The 14776-nt window shown below is 43.7% G+C and overlaps 1 protein-coding gene across 1 annotated transcript in view; it reads left to right on the forward strand.

Annotated features, from left to right (window-relative positions):
- The window catches only part of shank3a (SH3 and multiple ankyrin repeat domains 3a), a 530257-nt gene that overhangs the window by 298797 nt on the left and 216684 nt on the right, over positions 1-14776 (forward strand). Inside the window, exon 15 of the mRNA XM_055653270.1 lies at positions 5994-6069. Coding sequence (XP_055509245.1) covers positions 5994-6069 — 76 coding nt within the window. The remainder of the gene's footprint in view (positions 1-5993; positions 6070-14776) is intronic.

Consider the following 14776-nt stretch of genomic DNA (forward strand, 5'->3'; position numbering starts at 1 on the left):
TTATAGAGAAAATAACCAAAATTAGCTATGATTCAAAAGATAAAACCGGATAGTGATCTAGATATTTTACATTATGCAATTATTTTTACTTTTCTCTTGTAAAGAAACCGACTTAATTTCTATCCCAAATATCAAAATAAACCTATGTACATAAACCAGCAGATCATTTCTCAAATGTAAACTCAAACTGTGAATGAACTATTCAACCACCTTCTGTTACACTACTTGTATAATCTTTTAGGATTCTTCTTTATCTTTCTGCCAGGGATATCTCGCATCCCTTTTTCCTGCCTAACATTTTTCTTAAGTGTACAATAATTAAGCCCATTATCAAACTTAATCAATTATTGAAGAAATTATTCTTCAACTCAATTATTAAGGGAGTTACAAAACCAGAGTTAGAGTTTAGAAAACCAGGATTACCTGTATAATGAATTGTCAAATAGTTAAACGGAATCATTTCTTTAAATAAAATAATAATTAAACTGGGTCAGTTACTGAATTAATCTAAAACTGGGTTAATTCTTGAGAGGCCCCATTTAGTGTATTGGTGGAGTGTTTCAACTAGAAATGCATCATTAGTTGAATTACTTTGATTAAATGAGATAAACGAATTGGCAAGTTTAGACATAAAAATAAATATTCATTGAGTCCAATAGTTGAACTGGATAAATAGGACCAATTAATAATTGATTAATTAAATGGAACCTGATAAACAATACCAATTTTTAATCTTGGTAATAATTATTATTAAACAGGATTAAGGTATTAATTTGAGCCGTCATCAAGCTAGGTGAGAATTTTATAATTTAATGTAAATTATTGTAAATTATGTTTGATCATGTAACCAAATAAGATTAAATTGTGTAAATTATGAACGTTTTCAATTAAAGATCACCAATAATGTGAGGCAATCCAATCATTAAACTGAATCCGTTTATTGCACAGTTCAACAGTCAATTAACATTTTCAACCATTACAAATTGAACTGTTGAAGAAATCCAGTTACATATTTTGGCTAATGAATAAGACAAATGTTTAAATTGCATCAATTAATTTCATGCCTAATCATTAAACTTTGATGAATTCACAAGCAAATCAAATGAAATTGGATGAACATTTAGAAGCCCAATTGTCAAGTAGCGTCAGTCAGGTAGCGTCAGCCTCTTAAACACCATTTTCGTATCTGTCGCCACCACCACCCCTTGCAATGCATTCCAGGAGCCCACTACTATCCGTGTAAAAAAAATTGCCCTGCACATCGTCATTAAACTTTCCTCCTCTCACTTTATAGTTATGCCCTCTAGTGTTGGAAATCTCAATTCCGAGAAAAAGATTCTGACTATCTATCTATCTATCTAGCACGTGCCGTGAGTAATTACTCAAGGTAGGCAGTCAGTCGGCTTTTTAAAAAAATTAAACTGCGCATGCACAGATTGTTCACTCCATAAAAATAAAATATAAAAATAAAAACAGTAACAATTCAATTTTCGCAAGGCTTCCTAGTCTCCTTTATTCTTAATTACTGAATGGGTGGGGGGTGAAGGGTGATGGCACGTGGAGAGATGGTGAGTAAAACGGGAGTACAGGGAAAAGTTGAATCAGTTGTCATCTTATTGAATGACAACACTTGTTCAAGGGACCAATTGGGGGGAGACTTTCACAGCATGTGGGGAGTCTGTGCCAGGGGTAAAGTTGCGGGGAGGGCAGGGGCGTTGAGAAGGAGGGATCGGGGATAATGCCAGTAACTCACTCACCGCTGCCGCAGCTCTCCGGGCGTGGAGCCACCGCATTGTAGCCAGGGATAGAAGCAGCTCGGGTAGCTGCGAGCGGGAGCCGACAGCAGAACTGGCCGCCACTTCAGCACCTTCTGTCGGCCCGCTCACCTCTGGCTCTCCATCTGAACACCTCTCACCTGCCACTCGCCGGCTTCGCTCATGTCAGCCGCTTCCCGCAAAACCTTAAATTCCCACAGCCGAGTAACCTCAATCGCGCTGTTGGAATTTAAGGATTTGCGGGCATGAGTGAGGCCAGCGAGCGGCAGGAGAGAGGTTTTTAGGCGGAGAGCTGCCAGAGGTGAGCGAGGGCTGGCAGAAGACGCCGAGGTGGCGGCTGGTTCCGCTGTACGGCCCGGTGACCGCTCGCAGCCACCCGAGCTGCTTCTCTCCCCGGCCTCAATGCGGTGGCTCCGTGCAAGGAGCGTCACAAGTGGCATGATCCCGACCCCCTCCTTCAAAACATTCATGCCCTGCCCGCAACTTTATCCCGGGCCAGACTCCCCAAACGCTGTGAAAGGAGCTCTCCCCCCCCCCACCCCCACACCCCAGGAAATGCGGTATTTTATTTTAAAAAGCACCAAGAAATGTACTTGCCACATCATTGCCACATGAGGTCCATTCTTCTCTCTCTCTTTTCTAAGATACACTTAAAATAATGCCAATCCATATTTGAAAACCCCGCCAAGAAACTAGGGATGCGCATGCGCAATAGGCTGCTGCGCCTGCGCAGTGCTGCAAAGGCAGAATTTCTGCTGCCTTCAGCCCCGCTTGAAATTGTCGGCGTCCAGCACCGCTGACGGCACGTGGGCTGCACAGACCTTCAAGGGTTACAGGTGCTGCGGTTGAAAGACACGGAGAATTATGCCTACCTAAGAGATCGATCTCTTAGATAGGTATAATTCTCCCATGCCTTTAATATTTATATTTAGTTATTATCATTTAATATTTTTAGTCAGGGTAGGCAGTGCCTACCTTGTCTACCCTGACGGCACGTGCCATCTATCCATCTGTCTGTCTGTCTGTCTGTCTTCCTGAAATTACGCCAAAATGGTGCACGATAGCGCTACAATTTCTATATCGCCATTATTAATAAACTTTGACATATTTATATATTTAAGAAATATTATGTCTACTGAACATACGAGTTAGTTTGAGACACTGGTATTGAAACAACCTCAAGAATCTTAAGATCAACTTCGCGTTTATTGTGCAAAAACAACAATTTAATTTAACCATTTAATACAATTGAACATAAGCATCGACTACAGTGGAATCAACATTGCAAAAACAACAATTTAACAATAACCAACACAATTTAACATTAACATCCACTACAGTGAAATCAACATTCCTCACTGTGACGACGGCCCGATATTCAGACCCTCTCGACGGGATGAGCGAAACTCCGGCGTCGGGCCGGATTGCAACACAACAAGAAAAGTTTCGCTCTTTTCCCCGCCTTCTCCCCCACATAAAACATACGAAGAAACACCAGAACGTGCCCTTAACACACACTCAAAACAACAAAAACATAGAAGGGTTACGAGAGGCTGCTTGCGAAATGGCCATTACAGACTCACCCCTCACTGTCTGTCTGTTTGTTTAATAAAATATGACTACGGGACGTTTGCTTCCGGAAAAAAAAATGCCTGTGGGCCTGATGATTTCGAGTTAAGGGCTGCATTCGGCCATGGGCCCAGGGTTGCCGACCCCTGCTCTAGAATGTATACATCACTTCCTTTAAATTTGCTGACTGCATCGTACTGTATTATTTCTCAGACATCAGGCATAATGCCGTTCTCTATTGTATCAGGGAAAGATGGACTTAATCAAATGGATGAAAGGTATTGGCTTTAACAGATATAAATATGTTAGCAAGAACACAAAGAAAACAAAAACAGCATAAGTGTGGTAGAAAGGGAAATGAATTAAATCGTAAGGCAATAGAATTAGATAAATTTGCATGATAAATTCCCAAACAGTTCTGTTGTAATTTTTTTACTGCAAGTGGACAGCCTACATTCGAGAAATGATTTATCTGTCATGCTGAATTTTGGATCTGTTCAATTTATCATGTTCCTGAGTACTTTCTTGACAGAGTAGATACAAAGTTGATGTTACCACTTAGGGTTGCCAACTTTCTCACTCCCAAATAAGGGACAAAAGGTTAAAATAAGAGACAAATTCTTGACGGCAGAAAGTACAGAAGGCCTTCTTTGAATCACTGTTGACGGGCTTACCCCACGTCTTTTTTGTTTCCCATTGCTTGTTATAGCTGCACAGTCTTTTCTTGGGCTCACCATGGGCTGCACTACATCGGAACTGGTGAGGCGGGGCCAGACGTGGCGCTCCGACCTGACAGTCCCCTCGACCCGAGTAGTAGCAGTCAAATACGGGACAAGGGTGATCCCGTATGGGACAAACCAATTTAACCCAATATACGGATGTCCCGGTTAACATGGGACAGTTGGCAACCCTATTTCCACTAGCTGGGCTGTTTAGAACTAAGCATGACACTCTCAAGAGAAGATATATTTATTCACCTAGAGGGGAAAGAATTGTTTGAAACTCAAAATAGATGTGGAAATCTCAAATTTCATACTGAAGATAGAGATCAATAGATATTAAGGAAATCATGAGATGCAGTTATTGCAGACAAGTAACACTGAAATATCTTATTGGATGTTGAAGGAGGCATGAGTGTATGATTGTCTACCACTGCTTAGTTTAGTTCAGAGATACAGCACAAAACAGGTCCTTCAGCGCACCCGAGTCCGTGCCAACCAGCGATCCCCGCATATTAACACTGGGAATAATTTACACATACACCAAGCCAATTAACCGACATACCTGTACGTCTTTAGAGTGTGGGAGGAAACCGAAGATCTCGGAGAAAACCCACGCGGTCACGGAGAGAACGTAAAAACTCCGTACAGGCAGCACCCGCAGTCAGGATGGAACCTGGGTCTCCGGCGCTGCAAGCGCTATAAGGCAGCAACTCTACCGCTGCACCACCGTGCGGACCTCTATTTCTATTCTTCATTGCTTCTATTTCTTTTTTTTATTGAATCAGATTGAGAGAATCAGGTTGAGAGAATACAATGAGGTTGAACTGACTTTGAACTGAATGTTTCTAGCATTCAGCTGATCCCTCATGAATCAGAGCTTTGATAAAAATTAATCTCTTTATGCATACTTACTTCAGGCAGAATATATAGGATTTACTCCATTTACGGAATTTCTACGACAATTTAAGCACGTGCAATATTTACAATTCACTAAAAATACTGACAAAAGATCTCAAATGCATTTGGCCAAATCAGTACACACAATACGCACAGTGAATTTCCTCAGCAAATTTCAGACTACGAAATTCCTGATGAATGTTCCTGATGGTATGAAAGGCTAATATCCTGATTTAGCAAATATCCAGATTCAACAGATATATTCAAAGGAATAATTTGTAATTGGTTAACTCCTTCAAGCAGTCAAATTCTGACAACTTTCTTTCAAAATAGTGCTGTGGGAATTTGAATGATTGAGAAAGAAAATAAATTGTACATTATATTTAATGTTACAAGAATAATTTTTAGATTTATTCCTGTTTATTCAGCCACTACCTGACTTTCCATTCCTTTCTGTCTTTCTGTTCCTATATGACATTGTGCAGTCTCTCTTCAACTACTGTCACTGAATTCTAGTAATTCAACACGGAACATACACTTTTGCCACGCAAACCACCAAGTACTCATCTTTTCTGTTTTCCTATGTTACTGTGTTCTTCAGCTTCATTTTCTGTGTTCGGTTTATTTAGTTTCCCTTTCCCTTTTTTTATATTTTCTTGTCTCTTTTTTTGCATTTTACTGTTTACACTATTTTCATTATGGTTCATGTATTTTCCTCTTTACCTCCAATTTACATGGTCTATTGGCCTTTGGTTTAACCCTCTTTTTAATTGATTTTTTCTGCTGTTTCATTGGTCTATTTTCCTCTTGTTTCACTGTATTGTATTTTCTCATTATTGCTACATGTGTATGTAGATCCTTCACTCTAGGTATTATTGTGGGGTCTGCTTTCTCCCTTTTTCATATGTTAATTAAGCTCGAACTGCAACATTACTAATTCTTTCTGTGTTGATATTCTCAATACATCACTCTACTGTTCCTTTGCTTCCCACTATCCCATTCCCAATTTAAGTCTTCAACATTTTTTCAGAAACTCGTGAAGACCGGACAAAGCGACTCTTCAGGCATTACACAGTTGGATCCTATGATAACTTTTCATCTCACAGGTAGACATTTTCATTGACATTTTAGCCTTGGCAATGTGAAAAAAATGATACTGTGGAGTTTTACCTGGTCAATGATGCATTGTTTGTGCTATAGAAACATCTCTCCTAATCCAGTATTTACATAATTCTGGTGATGCCGAACTAGCTGATTTTCTGGACAATTGGATATTACTCCCATTAATACCCTCACACACTTCATTATTATTTTCACATTTGGCAGTGTAGTATAATAATATTTCAGGAGAACCCAGAAATATTCCCTAAAGGAAACATGGGAAACAGAGACCTCAAGTGTTCAAAACAGGTGTGGGATACAAGGCCCTATTGAGCCAGATGCCGAACCATCAAGAATTCTAAACAATCAGATACTAGATTGTCAGAATGTATTGGATGCAATAATACAACCCATCAACTATAAAATAGGGCTGGTAAATTGCCATAAACAAATACTGGACATGTTAAATTGCCAGTTTTTACAGCACATAGTGTATATCTTCTCATGGTTTGAGATATATTAACATATCATGACGCTGACTTTATCTGTGTTTATCAAGTTTCCATCAAAGCAGTGATGGAAATGGATTTTAGGAACTAGGGGTACTCTAAGGTCTGTGAGGCCGAGGTTGGGAAGAAAGGTGGGTGGGGGGGGGGGATTTTTTTATGTGCGGTCATACCCATGTAAGAGTACAAGAATGCATAACTTGTATATTGTGTATTTATAATATAGTTTATTGTGTATTATATTTCATAGCTGCTTTCTTGCCTCTCTCTCTCTCTCTCTCTCTCTCTCTCTCTCTCTCTCTCTCCCCTCTCTCTCTGTGTTGGCTGCAGCCATCGTCTGCTTCTGTGAGGGAAGCAGGTTGATGATTGATCAAAAGGTCCCTAGGAGACTGTGTCTGATTGACCGCCAAGTGACCAGTGCACTATGTGATTGGACACAATGCCCTTGGAGACGGCAGCTGATTGGACGGGAGGAGACCGATTTGTTGATGGGAAAGGGAATTTAAGGGAATCTGGTCGGTGATTGGATGCAAACCCCTTAGAGACAGAGGTTGATTGACCGCCAAATAATCGGGCACAAAAAATTGAAAATAGGAAAACAATAAAATCGTAATTATGATTTAAATTGGAAGAATATCATGCCTGATCTGCAGCAAAGATACTAGTATCTGCTCTAGTATCTTTGATCTGCAGTTCCTTCATATTGAAGAAGAACCCTTGCCCGAAACAATTCCTAATCCGTTCCCTCCACAGATGCCGCCTAGCCCGCTGAGTTCCTCCAGCACTCTGTATTATTTATTTAACTCTTGAAATTGAAGTTAGAAGTTGAGAGTAGACCCTTCTTCAGACTGAACTGAACTCTCGTCGGTGAGAGTACTTGTGATTGTCTGCAGAAGGGTCTTGACCCAAAACACCACCCACTCCCTAGAGCTGCCGCCCGTCCCGCTGAGCCACCCCAGCCCCCCCGTGTCCACCTTCAACTCCAGAGCCAAACAAAAAACAAAGAGTGCTGGAGGAACTCAGCGGGCCACGCAGCACCCGCAGAGGGAACGGACCAGGAGCCTCCACGGGCCAGAGTGCCCCCCCCACCCCAAACAGGAAGGAACCGCAGATTCAGCCATCCCTGCAAAACGGCAAATGATTCCAGGAATGCCGAGGCGAGAGGGTGAGAGACAGGGATTGAGAGAGATCCAAAGGACGGATTCAGATCCCAACTACGCCTCGTTGAGACATTGACAGAAGTTTCAAACCTACGGCCCCCTCCAGTTCGAGCCACGTGGACCAAGATACCACATTATAAACAACCACATTCACTACTTTGACTGGGAGTTTGCGTTCCGCCACAGTTCCGTCAGCGGTTTACAGCTGTTTGATATCCGCTTCAGGAAGGAGCGGGTGGTCTACGAGTTGAATGTCCAGGAGATGAACTTCGTTTACGGCGGAGAGAAGCCAGGTCTGATGAGGGCCAAGTTCTTAGACAGTCATTATGGAATTGGGAAAAGTTCCAATGAGCTGGTGAAAGACGTGGACTGCCCTTACAGTGCCACTTTCCACCACACTCTCCATCTCATGGAGACTTGAAACCAAAGATCCTATAGCGAAGCAAGATAGTCCACTCGACGAAAATAGTAGGGTCATGGGTAATCTTCAGCACCATTTCCGTAACCGGCTTCCCCCCCCCCCCCCCCCCCCAGGGCCGGCCTTAGGAGGTGCGAGGCTAAATTGGGAACAATTATGGTGAGCCCCAAGTTCCCAGCCAAGGTCTGTGGAATCATAGAAATATAAATACAGTCTATTATAGACTTTATATCTCTATGGTAGAATGGAAAGTAATCAAAATGTGCGCTTAATGAGTGCCTGCCAGTTAATGGACCAAACAGATCTAAGCTACATTTTAATATAAAATTGCATACATGGAAGCCTACAAGTAACAAACAAAATTGTAGATCACCTCTGAAAAGAACATAGTTACAATACCACTTGTTTTAGTGACTGTGAAATGAGAAAAAAAGTAATTTAATTAAATAGATCCCAGAAAACCAATAACCATTGGCGAAAAACCAGTCCAGGCATTACATTTTGGGCTTCAGCCCCATCCTACCCTTTGGGCTTCTACCCCATCATAACTTAGTTGTGTGTGTGTGTGTCTGTGTGTTATGTGTGTGTGTGTTTGTGTGTGTGTTAGTTGTCTCTGCGTTATGTGTGTGTGTGGAGAGAAGGGAGGAAGGAGAGAAGGGAGAGAAGTAGAGAAAGAAGGGAGGGAAGGAGGGAAAGAAGGGAGGGCGGGAAGGAGAGAAGGGAAAAGAGAGAGAGAGAAGGAGGGAGAGGAGGGAGGGAAGAAGGGCAGGGTGGGAGGGAAGGGAAGGAGAGAAGGTAGGGAGGGAAGAAGGGAAGGAAGGGATTGAAGGGAACGAGAGAAGGGAGGGAGAGGGCCGGCGGCGGGAGCGGATGCCAGGGTCCGGCCGGCGGGTGTGAGCTGAGGCCGAGGTTTGTAAACGTTGCTTCAACCCTCCCTGTATTGTTCACCGCATCACCGAGAGAGGGGTGGAGCCAGGGCTGTGTACGCGAAGCACTGCGACTGGAGGGGCGAGAGCGCTGCCCCGAGACCGTGAGGGAATGACCCACCTCCCCCTTCTCCATTCCCCCTCACACCCCCCTCCCTGTCTACCCCTTTCTCCCCCCCCCCCCCCCCCCACCCCTCTACTCTCTCTCCACCCATCTCTCCACCCTCCACCCGAGAGTAGACTACTCTAGCGCGGTTCCCCTTAGGAGCGGGGCCCAATTGGGAGCTTGGTCCAATTGGCTTAAGGCCGGCCCTGCCTAGTGGGTTGCCAGGAGGTCGAAAGCTCTCGGAGGTTCTCGTAGGTTGTAGCCGGTGCTGACCGATGAATTTAATTGGCTCATTGGGGGGAAAAAAACATAAGCAGTAGTTTTCAGAACCATGGATAACCGACCGGTAATGTTAATGTCCGCCGAACTTCACAGCCGTGTATCTCTGGCTTCTTAAAAATTGTCTCCACTCGTTCTCCCCCCTTCTTTTAAAGCACTTACCGTATACTGGGGGGGAAAAACGTAAGCAGTAGTTACTTACCGGTAATGTTAAATGTCCACCCAGCTTCACAGCCGTGTATCTCTGGCTTCTTAAAAGTTGTCTGGCTTCTTAAAAGTTGGCTCCACCCCTTCACCCTCCTTCTCCCTCCTTCTCCCCCTCCCTCCCCTCCTCTTTTAAAGGACTTTCCGTACCTGTGTGGCTGTATCACCTTGGCTTTGCATTTGTGAATTTCACTCAGACAGCCCTCCCCCCGCTTGCCCTGTCCCCTGCCTGCATAACAGGCTGGTGAAGGAAGCGATGTGTGTGTTTGTTCCATTCTGACAGTCGCCGTTCAAGTTGCAGGTTTTTCAGGCGAGTGCCGGCAACTTGACAGTCGCCTGAAAAATTGTCTAAGTGGGACAGGCCCATTAGTCTCCCAATTGAGGAAGGAAGATAGCTGCTGGTGTTTGTCTGCATCTAAGTGTTTGTGCTCCACCTTTGGAGTACTCCACCTCTGCCGAGATACAGTAGCTGCACATTGAGCATCAAATGGCAGCATAATTCTTCTGCCAAGGCCACAGCCTTCAGGATAATTTTAGACCTCCCAATGGCAACCCTGTCTGCTGGAGTTTTCTGTCTTATACCAGGACTTTTGCAGTCTCGGACGAGTGAGCCACTTAGCACTATTGCTCGTGACCAAAGTCTCAGGTCATCTCATTACAATGGGTGTAGAGTGGGCTTATGAGTGTAGGGAAATTAACTAGGTTGACCCCTGCTTGACTACAAGTGCCCATCAGATTTAGACCTTAGCAGGAGCCAGTCCCTGACAACATGCGCCATCTTCTGAAAAGTCGTCCAAGCTGTTCCATGCCACACAAGGACACATCTTTTCAGCTACTCTTGCAACACTCTCCCCTTTTTTACTGTTGTCTTCTGTCCGGATACACTGTGACAATCTGTTTTGCCATCTGTTGGTGAGCGGGGTTCCCAATGGTGTTCTCTGCACAACAGATTTTTAAGCTTGTTTAAAGATTCAATAAATTCCCAGGACGCTGGTCAATTTTGTGGCCTGTAAGAGTCTGTATTTCATGTGTACGTGGACAGTGAGAGGTTGCACCTCTATTTGAGAACTTAAAGGGGCTCTCTTGTTGCACTTCAGACTTGTGTTCCTGATCTTTGGGCACCCGATGCAGAGGTATAGGGTGTGCAAGTCTGTGAGGGGGCTATGCCAAGGTAGCTATTCATAATTCCATGCAGCTGACCTTCAGGGCTCTGCCCAAATCAACTGTCTGCTCCTCTTTGGAGGATACATCCATGTTCTGGCATATGTGAAGAGGGAACATGCTCTGTCCAGGTGCTCCTGGAAGGCCTTCTGACATCAGTGGACATACCAGTGGCTGGAGTGCATCGTGGACAGGGATGACAATATTGTAATTAGTGAATCATGTAAATATTCTGATGGAGTCATAGAGCCATTGAGCCTTACAGCGTGGAAACAGTCCGATCATCCTAACCTGCCCATACCGGCCAACTAGTCCCACCTGTCTGCATTTGGCCCATATCTCTCTAAACCTGTCCTATCCATCTGTCTGTCAAAATGCTTATTTTACATTGCGATAGTATCTGCCTCAACTACCTCTGCCAGCAGCTCGTTCCATACACCCACCACTTTTTGTGTGTAAATAGTTATCCCACAGGTTCCTATTGAATCTTTCCCCCTCACCTTAACACTCATTTTTTCGCCTCCTGCTGGCTAGCCACCATAACGGCTGCTGCCGCCCGGCTCTCCTCCAAAAATGGCGACATTTTTCACATTTCGCCAGCGATTTTCGCTGCTGCCGCCCGGCTCTCCTCCACTCCCCCCCCCACCCCTGGCTCTGTCACGCTGGCAGAAGGCACAGATCGGCTGGCCCCCGCTGCTTTTCGTCATCCCCGCCAGCTTGCACTGTCCGAAAATCCCGCGCTTCAATAGCCTGTCGGCCCGCAGGTGCATTGAGGGCGTACGCAACGGTGCGACGGCCATACGCAGCATATCAACGGGCGTAGGCAGCGTCTTGACGTCGTACGCCTAGCCCGTGGCGTTGCGCGATGACGCCAGGCCGCCCCCCCCCCCCCCCCCCCTTGCAACTGCATGTTGCGGGAACAGACCCAACTGTGTGTGTGTGTGTGTGTGACATTTTGCATGTGAAACGTATCTCCTCAAAAACCAGACGCAAAGACGCGGAGATTTTTGCACTTTCGGTCGTGATTTTACTTATGACTTCAGAAATCCACTCCTTGGTCAATTATTTTCCCAGAGTTTTAATAAAATTGATCACAAAACTCAATTTTTTAAATATAAACGGCGCTCACCAGCTGCTGACATCACAATGCCCACATGCCGACCAATCCAGGCCCACAAATTTTTAAACTTTTGCCTTCTCACCTTAAACCTAATTAGGCAGCATGGTGGCGCAGTGGTAGAGTTGCTACTTTACTGCCAGGGACCTGCATTCAATCCTGACCACTGCCGTTTCTGTATGGAGTTTGTACATTCTCCCCATGACCTGCGTAGGTTTTCTACAGGTGCTCCGGTTTCTTCCCACACTCCAAAGACATACAGGTTTGTTGGGTAATTGGCTTCATAAAACCTTGTATATTATCGCGAATGTGTGTCGGATAGCGTTAGTGTCCGCGGATCACTGATCGGCGAGGACTCGATGGGCTGAAGGGTCTGTTTCTGTGCTGTCTCTAAACCAAACTAGACTAAACTCCCACCCCCCATCAGTCTGAAGAAGGGTTTTGGCCCGAAACGTTGCCTATTTCCTTCGCTCCATAGATGCTGCTGCACCCGCTGAGTTTCTCCAGCATTTCTGTGTACCTTAGATTAAACTCTGCCAGATATTTGACATTTTCATCTGGGAAAAAGACTGAATCTCTACATAAATTTCATAATTTTGTAAACTTCTTCCAGGTCTCCTCGCATGCTACTGATACTCCAGAGAAAACTATCCAAATTTGTCCAATCTGCGTTTGTACACTCTAAAACAGGCAACATCTTTGTGAACATCTCTTGCTCCCTCTCCAAACCATCTACATCTTTCCTGCAATGGGGCAACCAAAATTGCACATAGAAAGTAAAACTTAGAATTGTTCAGCCCACAGAGCCTGTGTTGAACATGATGATGCCAAGTTAAACAAATCTCCATTGCCTACTCGTGATCCATTTCCCTCTATTCTCTTCTTCCTCTTCTTCTTGCGTATGGTGTGCACAGCCTAGTTGTAGGTCAACTTATTCTATTTGATCTATTTGGTTGTGCACGTCGGGTTGATTGCATTAGTCGAAATAAGGTGGACCATGTGAAGGTTGCAATCTCCTACCCCCCTCTATTCCCTGCATTCCATCTAAAAACCTCTTAAAATGCCCCTGCCTCCCCCTAGCAGCACATTCCAGGTGCCAACTACTCTCTCTGAAAATAAACTTGCCCCCACATCTCTCATAAAGCTATGCCTCTAGTCTATGACATGGAAAAATGTTCAGCCTCTCTATATATTCTATTAGGTCTCTCCTCAACCTCTAACATTCCAGAAAGAAATTCCAAGTTTGTTAAACCTAATGCTCTCTAATCCAGAGAGCATTCTGTTAAACCTCTTCTGAACCTTCTCTAAAGCCTTTACATCCATCATGTCATGGGGATTTTAGAACTGCACACAATCTTACAAATGTGACCTAACCAAAGTCCTATAAAGTTGCAACATGACTACCTGACTCTTAAACTAAGTGGCAACCACTGAAAGCAAGCATGCCATTTGCATTATTTACCACTTTTTATTTGCGTTTCATCGACTTTTAGGGAACTCAGGGTTTGGGTTCCAAGTTCCATCTGTACGCCTATGCTGCGAAAGGTCTTGCCATTAACTGTGTACTTTCCCCTTACATTCGACCTCCCAAATTGTAACATCTCATACTTGTTCCGATTAGACTCCTGCTGCTGTTTTTCTGCCCATTTTTGTAGCTGTTCTAATATCATGCTGTATACTTTTAACAGTCACCACCATGTCCTCAACACCACTCATTTTGGTATTGATGCAAACCTATTAATTTATCCATTTACATTTATGTTTTTGTTGATGTATCAGAAACAACAGAAGATCAATTACTGATAATGGCAGATTGAGCTATGGAACCTCAAAATCCCTCTGTACATCGATGCTCCTCATGTATTGTTTATACTTTCCCCATAGGTCTGACCTCCCAACGTGCATTATTTTATGCCTGTCTGTATTAAATGACATCAGCAATTTCTCATCCCATATTCTCAACTTTTCTATATTCTGCCGTGTTTGACAACCTTCCTCACGATCTACAACTCTGTAATTGTTTGTGTCATCTGCAAACTTACTTATCAGTCCCCCTAGATTTTCAAACAAACAAGTGTTATTCCCACAGCAACTGCTCCCGATCTACCTCTCCCAGGACCTATCGTTATTAAAAAGTAATCTTCCGAACTGAAAGGCATTTATCGTGTCTGCATTACTGAATTAAGGTCACTATTTCCAAAGGGTTCCATAACAATCATGTCAATCACTTACCCATGCTTATTCTTTTGGTACTGCCTCCACACTAATATAATCCTCGACATACTGCTTCAGAAAACTTTCCCAAATGCAATTACAAATTATTCTCCATGTAAACCTACTAATCCCAGTAAATATTTGAAAAGTTAAAACCCCTTTCCATTGCATCCAGTGACTAATGGGAGGACTACAGGATAACCTCATCAAAGTGACCACTCCTTCTTATTCATAAATTCTTCCCTTACAACCTCTTTGGCTGATTCCTCTAGGATATTCTCCCTCAGTACAGCTACAATGTTTTTCATAATCAGCCATGCAATACTTCTTCCTATTTTGCACTCCTGAAAGTTCTCTTCCCCAGAACATTGAGTTGCCAGTCTTGTCCTTCCTTCAACAATGTTTCTGTGATTGCAATAATTTCAATAGCCCATGCAATGATCCACACTCTCAGCTCATCAGTTTTACCTGTGAAGCTCCTTGTGTTAAAGTAAATGCAGTTAAGCCGACTGATCTCTCATACCTCCACTCTAGACTCTGCCTTTTCTTTTCACTGGACTTGCCTGTTCTATTGTTTATATATGAATCAGCCTCTATCTGCTGTACTGGGTCCCAGTGCTC

This window comes from Leucoraja erinacea, chromosome 22 (assembly GCF_028641065.1).
Source record: "Leucoraja erinacea ecotype New England chromosome 22, Leri_hhj_1, whole genome shotgun sequence".
Classification (NCBI taxonomy): Eukaryota; Metazoa; Chordata; class Chondrichthyes; order Rajiformes; family Rajidae; genus Leucoraja; species Leucoraja erinaceus.